The sequence below is a fragment of the Microplitis demolitor genome, chromosome 1, assembly GCF_026212275.2.
Source record: "Microplitis demolitor isolate Queensland-Clemson2020A chromosome 1, iyMicDemo2.1a, whole genome shotgun sequence".
Taxonomy (NCBI): Eukaryota; Metazoa; Arthropoda; class Insecta; order Hymenoptera; family Braconidae; genus Microplitis; species Microplitis demolitor.
In genome coordinates, this window is record NC_068545.1 from 15266561 (window position 1) to 15284769 (window position 18209).

General features: G+C 33.3%; 1 protein-coding gene across 6 annotated transcripts in view; it reads left to right on the top strand.

The window, feature by feature from the left end:
• LOC103577772 (bromodomain and WD repeat-containing protein 3) overlaps positions 1–11678 on the top strand; it is a 90972-nt gene extending 79294 nt beyond the window's left edge. For all 6 annotated transcript variants that reach the window (XM_053739555.1, XM_053739689.1, XM_053739652.1 and 3 more), the window contains exons 22-23: positions 8647–8967; positions 10480–11678. In XM_053739555.1, coding sequence (XP_053595530.1) covers positions 8647–8967; positions 10480–11378 — 1220 coding nt within the window. In that variant the 3' untranslated portion in view covers positions 11379–11678. The remainder of the gene's footprint in view (positions 1–8646; positions 8968–10479) is intronic.
• Positions 11679–18209: the final 6531 nt, after the last annotated feature.

The window sequence follows — 18209 nt, forward strand, 5'->3', positions numbered from 1 at the left end:
TTCATCCGAAACCTCGTCAGTTGCGTTATCGAATGCGCTTAATTGCGGTAGCTCAGTACCTATGAGTTCCTTCATCTGCCTCGTATGAAGACGATGATGAGCCGTATTCCTTAGAGTTTTTAAAACAAAAAAAGGCTGAACTTGATGTTGCTGGTGATGAAACGCAAAATATAATCGAAATGCCAGAGAGTTGTGAATTATCAGAAATTCAAAAGTATGGACTATATTACCTTTGTGGTTGGGCAGTAGTTGTTTCAGTAAACGGTTGCAATGATTGTGAAGCATCAATAATCTCCCCGGTACCTTTGCCGAATGCAAGCTCGGCTTGGACAGACGCAATAAATCGTGGCAATTTGAAACACCCGACAGAGATTGTATATCAACTTTTGAAAACTGCCGAACAAGTTTTTACTGCTTACCGAAAATCTTTTTTACATTTGAAGTCTGTTCATCAAGTTTTAATGAAGAGTGTTCAAGAAGCTGTTAATGATTCATTGATCTTCCCAACATGTCATGATATTCGGGATAAAGTATTTGGGAAATTTATTTCATTGCGGCTACACGTACTTGCAAAGGATATAACAGTGCAGCCCGACAATCAAAATCTCGTTGTCTTCAGCTCACGAAGTGCGTACATGTGTACTTCTACGAAAACTTTCCGTAAATAAATTAATTTTTATTGTTCAATTATTTATTTTCTTTCTCAATAAAATTGTGAATTATAACTTTCAAAAGTAATTTCTTTCATGTAAATATTTTATTATCCAATAAAATTGATGAAATATTCAGTTAAAATTTATCTAAATGAATTACTATCATAATTGCTCACTTACCATTAGATGAACACTGTTCAAATTATTATTACTAATGATATTGATCAAAATCATGCTTATCAAAAATTTATTGATATAATAAGAAATTAAAAATAATAGTAAGACTACAGAGTAACAAGGATTAAACAAAAGAAAAAAAAAATTATCATTTGGGGATTCGAACCCAGGTGATACTCGAGGTAAATTATAAATCGCATTTGAGAAAAACAGGTTTAACTGAAAAAACAATTAAATAAGATTAATTAAATTAAATAAGGTTTCCCAGTTATTATATATAATTTATTAATATTATTGAGTGATGGAAATAATTTTTTTAAATGTCCATTCATTATTTAAAATTTTTTTTAATATTACGGGAGTTAGCATGAAAATACTATAGAGACGGGTTAGTGCGCCAGACACACTTGTGGCGGCGCGACGTCTTGACACATTTCCCATCATGCATTGCAGGATTGGAATACCTTTTTATATATTATCTTATACAAGGTTACATTCGGGTTTCTGATTTCACCCTCTCCCTCCCCCTTCCTCCATTGTCTGTTTTTCTTATCGTTGTACATCTAATTGATTGCATCCTTGTCTGTATTATGAATAACTGATTTAGTCAGTACAGTATATAGATGTTCGAATTTTTATATGAAAAATCATCAGAAAAATTTCAGCTCCCGACCGGCATGAATGTCAGATAGATATCTTTTTGATATCAAAAAGATAACATAATTTATTTAGATAACTTTATGATATCAATAAGATGACTTTCTGACATTCATTCGTATGAAAGTCGAAAGTTATTTTCGTACTTAAATTGATGATGGTTGCGCATGAAATTTTACTGCATCAAACAATAGAATTTGCTGAGACTGATACATACTTTTTACAAATTGACGAAGTATAATATACAGTTTCACACAGTCAATCTTTATTGATTTCAGTGAGAATATTTATTATTTGCTTTAATAATAAATATCCGTGAAAATTTATTTATTTCCGTTTATGTCATTAAATTTGACTTGACTAATATTAAAATTTAAAAGCAACTTCTGCTAAAGTTTCTTATTTAAAGGACTTAGAAAATAACGTTCTAACTAAATTTTTTATTTTCTATCTTTTATATTTTATTATTTGAGACTTTAATTTCTTATTTTACAAACAACAGATATTTAAGCTTTGGCTGTTAATCTTTAGAGTTTAATTTTTTCAACATTTACTTTGTCTTTTTTATAGTTTTAAATAATAATTTTATCTAAATGAACTATATATTTTAGCATTCAATTTATAATTATTATTTATTAAATATTGAAACCATGATTTTACTATTTGAAAGAATATTAATTGCTAAAAAGATTATAATTATAAGACATCAAGCTTTATTTATTACAGTTCCTTTTTTTCCATGCAACTTTGTGCTATATTACGTATCACAAAAATTATTGAATGTTTCCAATATCGAATAAAACCAACGTATAATAAATTACTCGCGTACGAACGATCAGATACAATTGTCAATGTAACCGGTAAAAAAATTAATCAATCAAGTAAGGTAAAGTACCCAGTACTTGAACAGTTTTCAAAGTGAAATTTATTTAACCATGATTTTGGCAAATAAAAATTAATTAAATCGACAAAATAAGTGTTACTTATAAAAGTAGGGACATTTTTCAATCTATTAAAAAAAAAAATTAATAAGTTATAAGATTTTCATATTGTTGCAAGGTTTTTAAAATGTACTAAAGAATAGCAGTAGTACTTGAACTATCTATTTAGACAAGCCATAGTAGTTGAAAACTTTGAGACCAATATTTGAACAAGTATAAGATACAGATTACAGTTTGAAAATCAATAAAAACTCATCGAACTTTCTTAATTTTAAAAATTTAATTATACGTGATTTAATAATGACTAGTGTATAATATTATTAAAAATTTATAATACTCCAGTTAATAGAATATTTACAATTTATTTATTTATTTTGACGAACACAATGAATATCAACAAATAAATTTATTAAACAATATGGACAAAATTTTTTACTTGCTATTTGTCAGTTTATTTTTCTATTTTATTTGGTTTATTAAATACAAAATACTAATCATCAGCCCTGCCTAAAAAATCCGATAGATTCTTATAGCTGTATGTATATTAAGGCCCTATACTTAACTATAGCACTTCTCATAGAACTCATTCATTCTCATAAAATCTCTATGGGAATTTATGAGAATCTATGGTCGTCCCGATGAAAGCTTGGGATTTTTTTCCCACCAGTTTCTTCCCCCACCATATTGTCAGCAATTAGCAATGAAACCGGGTTGGCTATCGTGCAGTTGTCGGCGGATTGACGATATATTTGCTTAATTGAGCATAAAATGAGCGTCAATATTCGAGTGTTTATAACACAGCTATAAACACAGATATAAACATGATATATCAATTTTTTTTTGATATTTTTCAAAGTTCCGTGCTGTACTACACTAAATGACATAATTTTCTTAATATCCTATGTACTGACTCATAAGTCAACCACCAAACCTTAAGATATATGCCTGATTATCATAATGTGTGTAGTTTCTTCCTAAGTACGTTAACAGACTCGTCATTAAGGTTATGTTAACGCATTTTTGCCTTCGACTACATCTCTTACTAGTACGTACCATTGTTGCCAGAAAAATTTTTCTAAAACCCGCCGGTGAGCAGCGTTGAAGTAGCCCAAAAGTAGCCCAATCGCGGAGAATAATAAAAAGATCAGATTTTTAAATATTTTTTTATACTTGTTACATTCTGGCTTATCCAATCATTAGACAGAATAATTTTAAATTGACCAGGTTGACGTCGTTAGGGTGTCAATAGACCCCAGGTGCGTCAGCTGTTGACCTTCTTTTATTTTATTCAAAAAAACTTAACGACTTACCATGGTGGAGATTATGGGCCCCATAAGTCGGCCCAAATAACCCCTCTCTTGCGTAGTTTCTTCTCCTCCGCCGGTGCGTACGCGTCCCTGCCGGTGGCCTGGAAATAGGCCTCGGAATAGTACCCGTAACGAGGGTCGTGGAATGGAATGCTTCCACTGGGTGGATGGACGGATGGAACGTCCACGGAAACTAACTGCCAATGGTCGCTGATGCCGGTCCAGAAGGCCGGGTTTTCTCCTGAGACCTCGCCTGAGGTTGAAAAGACTGAGCTCTGGAGATTCGAGTCCTCCGTGAGGACAAGTGATTGTAACTGGCTGATCAGATTGCCCGAGCCTGATGGCTCAACAACACGCGAGCGCAGAGGCTCAACAACACCGGATTTTGATATCCCAATCCAATCGTTAGCAACCACTCGCGGTATTACTAACGTTACCGGCTCGATGAGGACTTCCTCAGATCTTATTCTCGGTCGACCTTGTGTAAGGTCCGCGATAACGCCTTGAAGTACGCGACCGAGCTGTACGGCACGTCCTGATTTCCTGCTACGTCGGCCTCGAGGCATAAAGGTTGTTATGATAGGCGGTGAAGGAGCCCGAACTGCTGGTTAGCGCTCTGAGCAAAGGAAGGGTGGAACAGCTAGTAAGCGCTCGCCCCTTATAAGGTTCTCAAACAAAATTTTATGTAAAGGTTTAAGTTAGGTTTTATTCCTTTAAAACCGATGGAGACAGGCGGATCAGTCAGTTAATTGTACAGAGTTTCGTGCTCTTTGAGATCTCGCGATCAACTGGCTGATCCTGCTGCTCTTCGACTAAATACATTCGTCAAAGTTTTAACGTTGCATCTCAGGTTTCCTATGAGAGAATCGTCGTGGCCCGGGTCTCATGCGTCGTCATCTGTTTAGACTATCCGCGAGCCACGGCGATTCTCTTATCGCAAGAGATTTCCGTTACATTGTTGGCGATGAATAAAATAATATCACCAATAAAGTAACGATTTATTAATTTATTATCTATTTATGATTTTAAGAAGTGTCGAACTGTTAATTCGCCTACCGTGGCGAATAAATAATTCGAGACTTCCAAAAAAAAATTTCTAAAATTTTTATTTAAATTTAATTAGAGCCAGAACGTAACATACTGTATAAAAAATGGAACTTAGATGATATAATAACAAAAATATTGCTAATAATTAAAAAAAAAGATAGTTTTATTATAAACTATTATTTATAAATATAAAATACATCAACGTATTTTCTTACATTGAATCAACTATAAAACAAAATATTGTATGATTAATCATCACACTTGAATAATTTTTTTCTTAAAATCTACTTCTATTAAGCTATCACTACTATTTAGTCATTATTTTAATGTGTAAACATCGCAAATACGTTGGTATACTTTACACTTTATTTTAAGCTCGTATGCTTTATCACATTTAAATAGTTTATTTCAGACAGACATCTAGCATGAAATTATGCTTAATTATTCATTTTTTGTTCGTATGCTTCATTACATTTGAATATTTCATTTTAGACTTAAACATCTAGCATAAAATTATGTTTAATTATTCATTCATTAACAAACTCCAGTAAATCAATTGATTCTACAAGATTAGCATGATCGTTATCTTTATTATTGCTTTTATAAATATGACACTTTGAAAGATTTTTCACTATTAGAGTTTTCAATTTTTGATACAACAATCCAAAACTTAGTGATGCCCACATTTCATTCATATCCGCATTGAAACGTCTTCCATTTTCATTGCAGTCAGTTGCCTCCACTGCATTTCTATTAAATCACGATCAGCATCCTTTGCTAAATTCAATAAATAAAGTTAATTAAACCATTTTTTAATGAAAATAATTTATTATAATTAAATACTAGTACCTGCCAAGGCCCAATGCAGTTCACTAATCGATATAGTTGATGTTTGAGACAAACAATATTTTGGTGAAAAGTATCGAATTCGTTTAACCACCGTTAAGTTATTTAGTAACCGTTGTACTAATTCATCACACGACTTCACTATAAGTAAAGTAGCCTGTTCTTTAATGTCTTTAATTACTGTTGAAGTCACAGTCTTTTTTTTTTCGTATAAGCCATAAAACGGTCACCAAAATCTCAAGCTTCAGTAGGCAATAACGAGCTACTGAACTCAGAAAAAGTTTTTGATAAAACTAGCTTTATAGCAGCAATGTCCGTAGAGTGAAGCATCTCGCGGTCATCATCAGGCGCTATCGATCTTAAATACCGTGATTCAAAAATCCTTCTTGTTAATGAAACTAATAAAATTTTTAAATCAGCATACAGCTTAGTGATGTCTGCATTAGTCCGTTGAAATCCAACATTTACTTTTGTGACCTTTTTCAAAATATTATCGAAGAAGAGCAAGTACAAATAATTAGAATCATCATTATTAATTTTCGCTATTGTGAGTGCTGTATAACATTTTTCTTTTGATGACTTAACAACTTCGTTAAAAAATTTTTTCAAAGTATCCCACTAATTTAAATTTGATGAGATAGCTTCATACCAAGCTAACCAACGGGTATTGGACAAAGTTACGAACTTCGGTGGCTTACTTATATTTATTCTTTTATAAATCTTAGTGTAGGTCAATTGTCGGAGTGGTGAGTGAGCAAACCAATTTCTTGTCACACGTAATAGAAACTCGAAATTCGATGGTAACTCCTTGCAAGCTTTAGATGCGCATAAATTCAAAGTATGACTGCTACATTTGAACAGTTGCAGATAAGGGAATTCTTGTTTTAGTAATGTATATAAGCTTTCATTTACTCCACAAAGATTCGATGCATCATCTGTGCCGATACCGACCCAATTTTCAAGCTATAATCCAATAGGTTTTATAAAATTTTAAAAATCTTCTTGGAGTCTTTTTGCCGTTGCCGAACCAACCTCATTAAAACCAAGGAAATTAGTACACATACTGTTTATCTATTTATTGTAGTAACGTATACAATACGCCATGTATTTAACTGTAGAAACATCTGTGGACTCATCTAAAATAATAAAATAAAATTGATCCCCAACATCTTCAACTAATTCTTTCAACATCCCAGGAGAAACTACATTGAGTATCATTTTTGAACACTTTGTTCTGTGTAATTTTAATTTTTCTAACTAGCTTCCTGACCCCATTTCTTTCAGTAAATTACACAAATGATCTACGCTATTAGTAGAGTTGTGAGCTGCAACAAGTAAAACTACCCTGGCGGTTCAGAATCACAGTGGAAACACGGTGGGTTTGTTCCATTTTACCACTGTGATTACGTGGTGTATCCACCGTGATTTCACGGTGGCTTTACCACCGTGTATACACGATGTTTCCACTGTGATTACGCGGTCAAATTATAATTTGGTGTCGTTTATTTTCGTTTGATTGTCAATCGTCATTTTAACACCTGGAAAAAAAAAGTTATAAGGTCAATTCATCATAAATTTAAGTCTTTATAAAAAAAAAAGATAGATACCAGAATCTAAAAGAGTGCGCTGAGTTCTTAAATTGAAAGCTGCGGCTTTTTCTTTGTGTTTCTTAGTTTCAGCATGCACTTTTAAGTCATTCCTTTGAGCTCGCAAAGCCACCTGACATATTTTACAACATGTTTCTCCGAACCTAGCAAGAATAAGAGTTTTTCGATTTTTACAAAGCCAGCTTTCATGAAAAACCAAGGGAATTTTAATTTATTACAAACAATGTACCAGAAGTTTGAAAAAAATAATTATTAGTGTCAAGCGTAAAATAGAAATATATATATTTAGGTTATAATCATCCAGAGCATTATATAAATACCTAAAGATCGTTTCATGCTCCCATTCTTCCCTATAATGCTTCGAATGTTAAGCGTATTTTCCCATAGCGTGACTACAAGATTTTTTAGATTTTTTTTTAACACTATATTAATAAATGTTTCTAATTATTTTCATTTAAGACGCGTGACGACGAATAAATATCAACAATTCACAAATTGGAAATTTACTAAATGCACGACACGCTAATATGATAATTACACATGCGCGTCTTAGCGCGCCAAACATGAAAGATGAAATATATTTGATAGTAATGATCAACTGACACAAATAGAAAATTAAGTAAATTAATAATTTTTCATAATATAGATTTTTGATGCAAAGAGAAAACTTTATTAAAAAAAAAAAAATCATATACCTTCAAATTCAAAATAGCCCAAATGGCTATTAACCACCAACAGTAAAATTTAACCGCCAATTGACAATTCAAATAGCCCAATTGGTGGTAAATAGCCCAATCTGGCAATACTGCGCCAGCGTAAAACTGTGTTGTGGACTTCAGCCAGACACTATACTAGCAAAGAAAGGCGGATACTGTCCAAACTACTTGCAACAAAATGTTAGGTGAGCTGTTGTACACCGTATAAGTATTGAAATAACACAAAATATGCCAATTTTCCACTATTACAAAAGTTTAAAATTTTTTAAACTCTTAGTTAGACCTTTCCATCGCCACCGTTCTTCTTACGGTATTATATAAAATTACTTATATGTATATTAAAATATTTATTTTTGAAAATTAGCATGATTTTATGTTATTTTTATCAATTTTGAACACTTCATTTGCAAAGTTTGGATAGATATCTAGTGTTAAAGACAAAAAAACATGCAGAAAATTTAATCCGCCGTGTAGCTGAACACGTGGAAAAAAAAATTAATGATAGATATTTAAGGTGTAAGCACTTGGAACTTTGAAAAATGTGTGGAGCCGGAATATAGACAATTACCAAAACCGTTAACTCGAATCAAGAAAAATATACTTGATTCAAGAAATGTTTTTTTAACAATTCGGAAAATTAAAATTTTTCTCTACGATTAATTATTATTTTTAATCGGGAATTTCGTTTGTTCTAGGCCCGTCTACGAAAGGGAGTGAGACTACAAGTGATGACGATGAGGATGATGACGATCATGAAAACGCTGATAATAATAATGATGACGATGACGACGATGATGATGACAATGATAATGGTAATGATAATGATGATGATGATGATGATGATGATGATGATGATGATGATGATGATGATGATGATGATGATGATGATGATGATGATGATGATGATGATGACAATGATGAAAATGATGAACGAAAAGGAAATTCTTTGATTAATCATGATGGAAACGAAGAAAACCTTCATAACAACAAACGACCATTCTACAGTTATGAATCAGGTATAAAAATATGAATAAAAGATATTAAGGTTTTTAATAACAAGTTTAAGTCGAGTATAAAATTTCATCGCAAATTTCAAAAACAGTTCGTGTTCAAACATTACTTTTTTTATCTTAATATTATATATTAATTGCTGCAAAATTTATCGTAATTAAATCATTAATTTGGGAGATATTGTAAACGATACGTTTCAAAGACAACTGTACTTATTTTGTATTATATAACTCCAAAATCACTCAACTAAACGGTTTTATTATATAATGAGATCTGTTTCATGAAACTATTTTGATTGATGTCAAAATAGTTTAGATCAATTTTTCTAAGTAGTCCGGGAGCCGGCCATAAGATTCGTATACGATCCGGGGTCGATGGCTAAAGTGATGTTTTTCTTATGTATTTTGAGCTGCTGGTAGCTGATAGATTGAGAACCGCGGTCGCTTCGATCTCCACTCCGCCACCCGAGTAGCAATAATCGGAAAAAAAAATTCATAACTCGAAAACAAAGAGAGATACAAGAAAAAGTTATCGATTATAATTGCTTTAAAATAATTCATTCAATTAGAAAAAAAAATGTTTTATAATAAATTTTACAAATTTAACAAAAAATTATTGTTTAAACAAAACGCATCATTTTTTTTTTGTAAATTCTAACAAGCATATTCTTATTCAGCAGCTCAAAATCCTTAAGAAAAGCATCAATTTTGGCATCGACCCCAAATTGCATACAGCTCTCATGGCTGGACTCTAGTAATCCCCGATGAAAATTGACTCTTTAGCGCTTGACCTTGAAATCCCAATCCGTATTCAGGCGGGTCGGATAGACCTGGTGAGTCCATAGTACCCGCAGCAGGAGCGTATTATAGGAAAAAAAAATAACTTTTTTCTTTCAATATTCAAGTTAGCCATGTAAACTATCCTAACTATGGCACTGTTACTATACACAAAATAGGGTTAAAATGAGTGGAAAGGAACACATAGTAACACTACTACTCTCACATTGCCCTAATAGTTGACACATTGAAACATTTCAAACTCTCAAACAATAAAGGTTTAAAAAATCGATCACTTTTTACGTTATTCTAATTTTTTGAATCATATAACTTGACCATAAAAAACGGAATACTTTTAAACTCAAAGACATAAAGCGTTCTTAAGGTTATTTATTTTTATTTTTATAACATTTACCTATACTATAGCTGTATAAAATATAACATAAGAAAGTTGAAGTCCATTAACTCGGAACTTCCCCTCAATCGTGACCCCCCACTACGCGTTACGCTGTGTCCCACCCGATGCTATACATTTGTATGTGTCTGTGTATATTTTTCTATACACCATTGATGCAAAAGTAAGCGCACATACGTTCTAGTTTACTTTTTAAGGGATAAGAGGCATCTATTAACTTGTGAAATTTTTAGAAATTTCCGCTCTTCCGTAGACTAATCGTCCGAGTTACTGGAATTCGACTATACTTAGATGAAACTTATTCATTGGTTTCATTTTCATTGTAGGTCCATCTAGAGTGGCGAATTGTAACACTAAACGTTCCATTAATTCAAGACCAATCAGACTTAAGAACACTTCAATAAAAAAAGACTCTGAAAGTGAAAATAATTCCAGTGATTCAGATACAACAGCTAATCGTGACAGTAATGATGAGCAGCCTTTTCGGCAGACGAAAAAACAAATAAATTTAAGCAATAATAGCGATTCAAATAAGAGTTTCAAATCTGTAGATCGTAGTAAACCGTTAAAAAAAAAAGTATTACGAAAGTGTAAAAAAGTTATTCGTACAAATAGATCAACATTGCAAAATTATACTGAGAGTAATTATGAAGAGGACGAAGAAAATCGAGTGTTTAAGAAGGGAGAAATGTTAACAGGAAGTGAAAGTTCTCAAGAAGACAGTGAAAATGAAAAAATACCGAAACGTACAATTCCACGAGCAGTGAAGGCAGCACAAGATGAAACATCTCATTCTAGTGGCTTATCTCAAAAAGATGAAAGTGAAGAAACATTGTCAGACAGTAACAGTGCAGAATCCTCACATCAAAATGTTTTAAATAATAGAGATTCTGACAGTTTAGATTCAATACCAAGAAATAAACCTATAAAATCACAAAGAAGAAAAAGAAGAAGAAGAAGAAGAAGAAGAGTTACTAATGATTCTGATAACGAAGACATAGAAATTTCTAGAAGAGGAATGAAACGGATACGTTACTGTGAAGAGAGTGATGAAACTGATTTGATCCCTTCAAGAAACAGACGACAAGTCAAAAAGCGTTATTACGCTGAAGAAAGTGACGAAAGTTTACCTGAGTTACCTGAGCCTGGAATCAGTATAAGTAGCAGAGGACGTGTACGAAAAATGACTGCAAGAGCACGTGCTTTTTTATTAGAGTCACCATAATGGCCTTCTTATATTGTCAATCCTTGTCTATTGATACTTAAAAATTCAGGCCAAAATTTTATATACGTTTTGCGGCTATCAATAAATTACATTTTCCAATTTGTTTTTCAGATCTTAATCATGAATGTATTGAAAACTTATATTTTCCATATTTTCTTGGTTTAGAAGATATATATATTTTTTTTTATTGTTTAATGTCAAAATTAAACTGCTAAAATTTGAAGAATTGAAAAATTAGTAATTTATGTAATATTTAGTAACTATCTTAGCTACCCGATTTAATACAAATCCGAAATTTTATGTAAATTTTCTCAAAATACACTAAGTTACAAAAAAAAATTGTTTTTTATTTTTAACTTCCTGCTAAGAAAATCGACGATTTTCAAAAATTTCAGGAAGTTATTGTATTCACCCCGATTTTCGAAAATCGAGTTTTCATCAAATGTCGACGTTTTGAGGTCCTAGGAAGCTATTTTGACTATTTTCAGAATAATGTCCGAGTGTGTGTATGTGTGTGTGTGTGTGTGTGTATGTAAACTCTTTGTAACTTTTCAACTAATGAATCGACTTGGATAGTTGAGGTGGCAATCGAAAAAGCTTGTTGGCCATCAACTTTCCTGAAAATTTCAGATTATTTGATCGAATAGACTCGAAAATATTTGCGAATTACGAAAAAAAAAAAAGAAATTTTTTTTTAGTTTTTTATTGATTTCTTAGAAATGACTTGAACGATCGACTTCAAAATCTAATAAGCTCTAGAATTTGATGAAACGCGTCGATTGCCGCCTTAGATATCTAAATCGGTTAATTTGTTCGAGAGATATGGCGGGAGAAAGAAATGGTGAAAAACAGTTATTTGCGACTATCTTTGAAATTACTCAACCAAACAATTTAAAAATCTGATCAGCTTTAGAACTCAATAAAATACGTCGATTGCCGCCTTAACCTTAAAAATCGATTTATTTGTTCGCGAGATATCGTTGGAGAAAGAAATGGTAAAAATTGTGTTTTTCCAAATATCTTCAAAACAGCTGAACCGATCGATTTCAAATTTTAATCAGCTCTAGAATTTGATGAAACGCGCCCATTGCCACCTTAAACGTCAAAATTGGTTAAATAGTTCAAAAGATATCGGCGTTGAAAAATTAAAGAAATAACATTTTATGCTATTTTTTCCGAATAAATTATAATATAATGTACTAAAATATGTCTATGTGTAAAATCATACCATCTTTTGCTTTTTAAAGTTTCTTTCTATCATCATATAATGTCATCTAACTTGTTTTTCAGTTTAAATCATATTATCAACAAAAAAAATGAAAAAACGCTATTTTTAATATTTTTCTCGGACATTTCATATTTTATTGTTTGTAACATAAGTCAAAACTTATTTCAATCTTGATTTTGATCCCTGACATTGATTTCTGCCTCAATACAATGATTTTATTGAACATAATCGGAAATTAAATTTTAAAAACCGCTTCTTTATTAATGATTTTAGATTCTTAAATTTTCAAACTTTAGCATAAAACGTAACTTATTAGAGCTTGAAGAGATCTTAAAAAAACAACCGCACGTAATGTCATTTTCGAGCTCGAAAATACATCCGCATTAATGTTTTCGAGCTCTTTGAGCTCGAAAACAGCGGGAAGTTTTGGGGCTTTATTTATCATGTTTCATTACAATAGATAATCAAAATATTCAGTGCAGATACAAATTATTAGTTTTTAATCATTCTTCAGAAGATATTTTTAATTTATGTCGATAAAGATGTTAACAAAAGTTATATATAAATATGAATTAAAGTTACAAAGTTTACAGTTTCTTAGTAGACGATCGAGATGTTCGATTTTTATGAATCCTTAAAGTTTTATTTCTCGGAATCATCTTCAGGAGTACAATTTGGAACATCCTCAGCATCATCCGACTCTTCAATGAATGAGTTTTCAGTGATTTTGTTTTTCTAGAAGTTAGGTCTGTACAATTTTCACACAGTTTAGAGCAGAGTAATCCTGATTTTATGCAGGTGCAAGTTTTCGGTTTGCAGTTTTTTTACAAGTACACGCTATTAAACGGATGAACTTTTCTGGAGCTGACGACATAGATGTTGTTACATGAACTAATGAGTTATCAATCAGTTTTCAACCCCACGATATTATGGGTAAAATATTATTATACCAATGTTGTACATGCCAATATACGCGCAAGATGTGTTGGTTTGCTGCAGCTCGCGTTGAAGGTAACGACGCTAAACTAAAATCGGATTTTCTTGTTGACTTCAAACTTTGAAAGTAATAATAGTTTTGAAAGGACCACGTCTAGTAAACATAATTATAACAGAGTACATTTCCCCCTTGCCTTGGTTTTGGCCCCTTTATTAATCTTAACAAGGGCGCCACTAAAAGATAATACTCGGCCTTCCAGAACCGAAGATGTTATTTTCAAAAATCAGGGTTGTTGAAATATATAAGAATGAGAAAGGATGAGGGATTAAATTTATTTAACACAAATTTTAAATTAATATAATTACCAAATTTTATTTATCAGATAATAATTTGCCCACCGGGCTTCCATTTCATTTCTACTTTTATTTTAAAATTTTGTCCGCCGGATTTTTATTCCTTAATTACTAATGGCACCTAGCCTGATCCACGGGATTTTTTACTATAACTAAGTGACCACCGGCCTGATCCCCTGGATCTTTATTAAACGAGTCCCCTGGACTTTTATACTTATTGGTCACCGGCCTGTTCCCCTGGATCTTAATTTAAAAACTTAATTCCCCTGGAATTACTCCATCTCTCACACATACACGTATTTATTTATTTATTTATTACCAATTTTCCACTAATGAATTTCATTGTCATTCTATACGTTAATTTATCAATACGTTTTAATTTCACGTTAATTTTCTTTTAGCGTTTATTGTACTGCGAAACTTATGTAAAGCCGATGATTGTACTTTGGACTTTTTTTCCTAAGACTTTGGACTCACTGACTTTCCATCCAAACTCAATTTCCATAATTTTTACTTCACGAATTATTCTAATAAAATGTCTCCTTATAATTTATAATTAATTGCTAAGTCCTTAGTATAACAAATTAAATTAATAATTAATTCTGGATTTCTCTCCGAGAATTAAATTTTACAGAAATTAATTTAACAATTAATTTAATAGTTAACTCTGGCTTTCCTGCTGAGAATTAATTTTTCGCAATAATTAATTTATTTAATAATAATAAATTCTCGTTTTCCTGCCGAGAATTTATTCTATTGAAGATGCAGAATTGTTAACACTTCTTATAACTTTACACTCGGTGTTGATTAATTTATTGATTCTGGCTTTCCTGCCGAGAATTAATTTATCCACAGCACTACTATGTTAACAATAAATTTTGCACTTTTCCACTGGATGTTACTATTGGCGTCTATCTGAATTCCCTTGATCTTCACTTGGTTTCCGGCTTCCTGGACAAGGCTCACGGCAGATGACGTCCGTTTAGCTTGTCAGCTCGACCGACTCTCCTCGTTTTTGCTACTGTCTTGTGGTTATATATTTTTGGCTCGGTCATTTTTGACAATTTCCGGAAAATGGCCTTCCTACTTAATTAATTTTGGGACAGAAGTCTGAGCTTCTTCAATTAGCGCACCCGGCGACGTCGAAAAACTCAATCGGGTACTCATTAAGGGTTACGGCTCGGGTAACTGACCAGCCGCGGAAAATCACGATTTTCCCTGATAATAAATGAATCTTACCCCGTTACATAATGTTGTCTCCAAACTTATTATTTAGGATCTCTTTGATATATTGATTGACGGGTACTGGGTCGCCTATGACTTGTTTAAAATCTTCGAAGCTTCACTGACGATCTTCAGCATTTTCAAGAAAGTTAAATAATTTTTTAAACTGACTAGAATATTTTGACTTTTTATTAGAGTTTGTCTTCTTATCATATTCTCGATAGCGAAAAAACCGTTTACAGCAGTCGAGATGGTATTTCGCTCCCACTGTAGATAAGTCCTTAATATCAATAATTCGCGCTAAAACTCGGACCGATTCTTCATCATCTTCCTTACATGCGTTCCTTATGCGTTCTCTCATAGGAAAATCGGGCATTATTATACATTCTATGCCTTTTGTTTAAGATCTTTTTTTCAATTGTTTGATCGATTTGATTTAAAATCAAAAATATTCGATGTAGAGACTTCAGAGCTCATGGATGTTTCACATAGTTTTCTTTTTCTTACTGCTGCAATAGTTTTTTTACTTAAATATTTTACATAACAACTTTTATATATTAAGTGAGAACATCCGCGTTAAGCCATTCGAAGTGTTTACTTTCTTCAATTTGTTGGCTAATGCTAATTAATTTTCGTATTCCCAACTTTTGCACGGTTGCTTTAACTGGATACGTTCCATCGAATCCTACACGGAAAAAATCTAGTAGTGGCAACTCTCTGAGATAGTACTCAGTACTATCTCAGAGAGTTGCCACTACTATTTTCTTTTCCGTTTGTATTACAATTTTCCTCTTCCATGGTTCATTATATTAGCACACCAAAGATGTTATACATGAAAGTTAAATTCTCAATCGATTAAAAGCTCTGTTTATCTATAAAAGACTAATAATAATAAAAAAGTTATCAAGTTAAGAATAATTGCACAAATCTTAAAATCAATATTTCTTGAGATAATATTAAAATTTTTTTCACTGTATTATTAGAGTTTCATAAATACATGCTTTGGTTTACTATAGCACAATCAATGAGGCAAAGCATATGAGAAAAATATTCTAACTCAACAGAAACTGGGTTGCCGGAAAATTTTTGTCTGAGTCACCCCACCCCTATGGTCAAAAGTAGCGAAATACTTTAAGCCTGGGCCTCACCTGACAAAATCTCGAATTTAAGGTTTCTAATTATTTATTAAATATTTATCATTACAGCGGTTTTTTTAGCTTCCGACAAAAAGCATAAGACGACAAACTTCCTCGGAAGACTTTCATCATTTGAGTCTCATAAATATTCAAAACGTAATTAGAAATCTAAAATTCGAGATTCCAATAGGTATGGCCCAGCCTTAACAAGTCGCCTAATTATTTTTAAGTTTAAAATAATTCTATTGGCTTACAGTTTATTCTTTATTAGCCAATGAAAGTTGTAACGAGATATTTCTTATACTCGATCAAACAACAAAATTTACCTCTAAATTTTTACTCAATTACTCACGACTCGACTAAACCAAATCGGGATACATTACACTTCGCCCTCTGGTCACTCCTCTCATCTCCTCCAGATTCTCGGTATGCTAGGTTAGGGAGAGAGGGTCACGGTTCTTATTTTGTGGAAGAAGCCGATTCATTAAATTAGAAGTAAAATAAAATAAAGGAAATATTGGAAATATGACGGGGGAGAGACACTAAGAGCCCGTAAAGCCCGCGGTCGAGATCTAGATACTCCCGGTCCGTCAGATAAATAAACACCTGAGTACCCGCACAAAAAAATATATAAATAATCTATATGTCTCAGATAGCCAATGCATTAAGGCATATATGTCACATATATATTTTTTCATATGAGTATGACAACAGGAACCTCTCGAGGACGACGAATTACGAAACGTAACACACTTCCAGATAAATTATAAAATAAAATAAATAATTCGGGACGACAATCGTCACGACACACGGCTCCCAGAGCACAATACGTAGCGCTACAGAATCCAAAACGACAGCAGTCAAGAGTCGCAGTCGATACCCACTTTGGCGGCTCTCCGACTCACCACCACCCACTTTAAAACTCCAATATCGACTATTGGGTCCACTCGTACTCGAGCGACTCCGAATCTCACTCTCTTACGCCACGGTCTTTCCTCAACTGCTTTCTAATCTCCCACTTTATTCCTTCGCACTCTCTACTCCTTCCCGGTCACTCTGACGTTCTCACTTCTCCATTCATTCTTCTCCCATCACATACAAGCCGTGGACTCACGGACTTTCTCGTAGTGTCGCTCCCCATGGTATCCAAAGTTAGCGAACTTTTGGTTTCCTCGAGCATCGCAAACGAGGCCTGCCATCCTCAAATAAACGTAAGCGTACCCCAGCTAACTCCGGGTACCAATACGAAGGCGCAGCGACATCTCATTCGCTCCGCCGTGATCACCACGTCAACCCTGAAAGCTAAGCCTGGGCCTAGTCATTATCACTGGTCGGGAGGCACGTTATCTTGGCCACTATCCGCGACACAGCTAGACTTTCCTCGTTGAATCCACGCTATACCACACAGACACTCCAAAACATACACCATACCGTACACGCACTCGTACTCTTTACACACTTACTTCACCGCACACATACTCCATAATTTCTATTCACTATCTAATACACTCAACTCCACAGACATACTAACTTTATCTCTCTCTAACACACAGTTTCCTCCTTAGTCCGCCTTCAACTCCATCTCCTCGGTAATGTAATGTCACAAACTCCCCCCTCCTTCGAGACAGGCTCGCCTGACAAGCCTTCCGGTGTCCGCAAACGAGTACATTGCCGAACTCACGACATCTTCGTGGTCCACGACCACACGACAAACGAAATAACATTGCGATATATTACGGTCTTACGACCGTAACTCTAAAATGAAAAAAAATAATTTTTGCCTTAAAGGCGCGGTACGAATCGACTAAAGACACTGGAATAAATCTTGAGGTTCGTGATACTTATCGGTAGACTTATTAACGAGATTTAGCCCGTTGGACCTCAAGTTCCCCTGGAACAGGTCTCAACTCGGCTTCTTATACTACCGGGAGAGGAGGTTTGAATAAACGGACG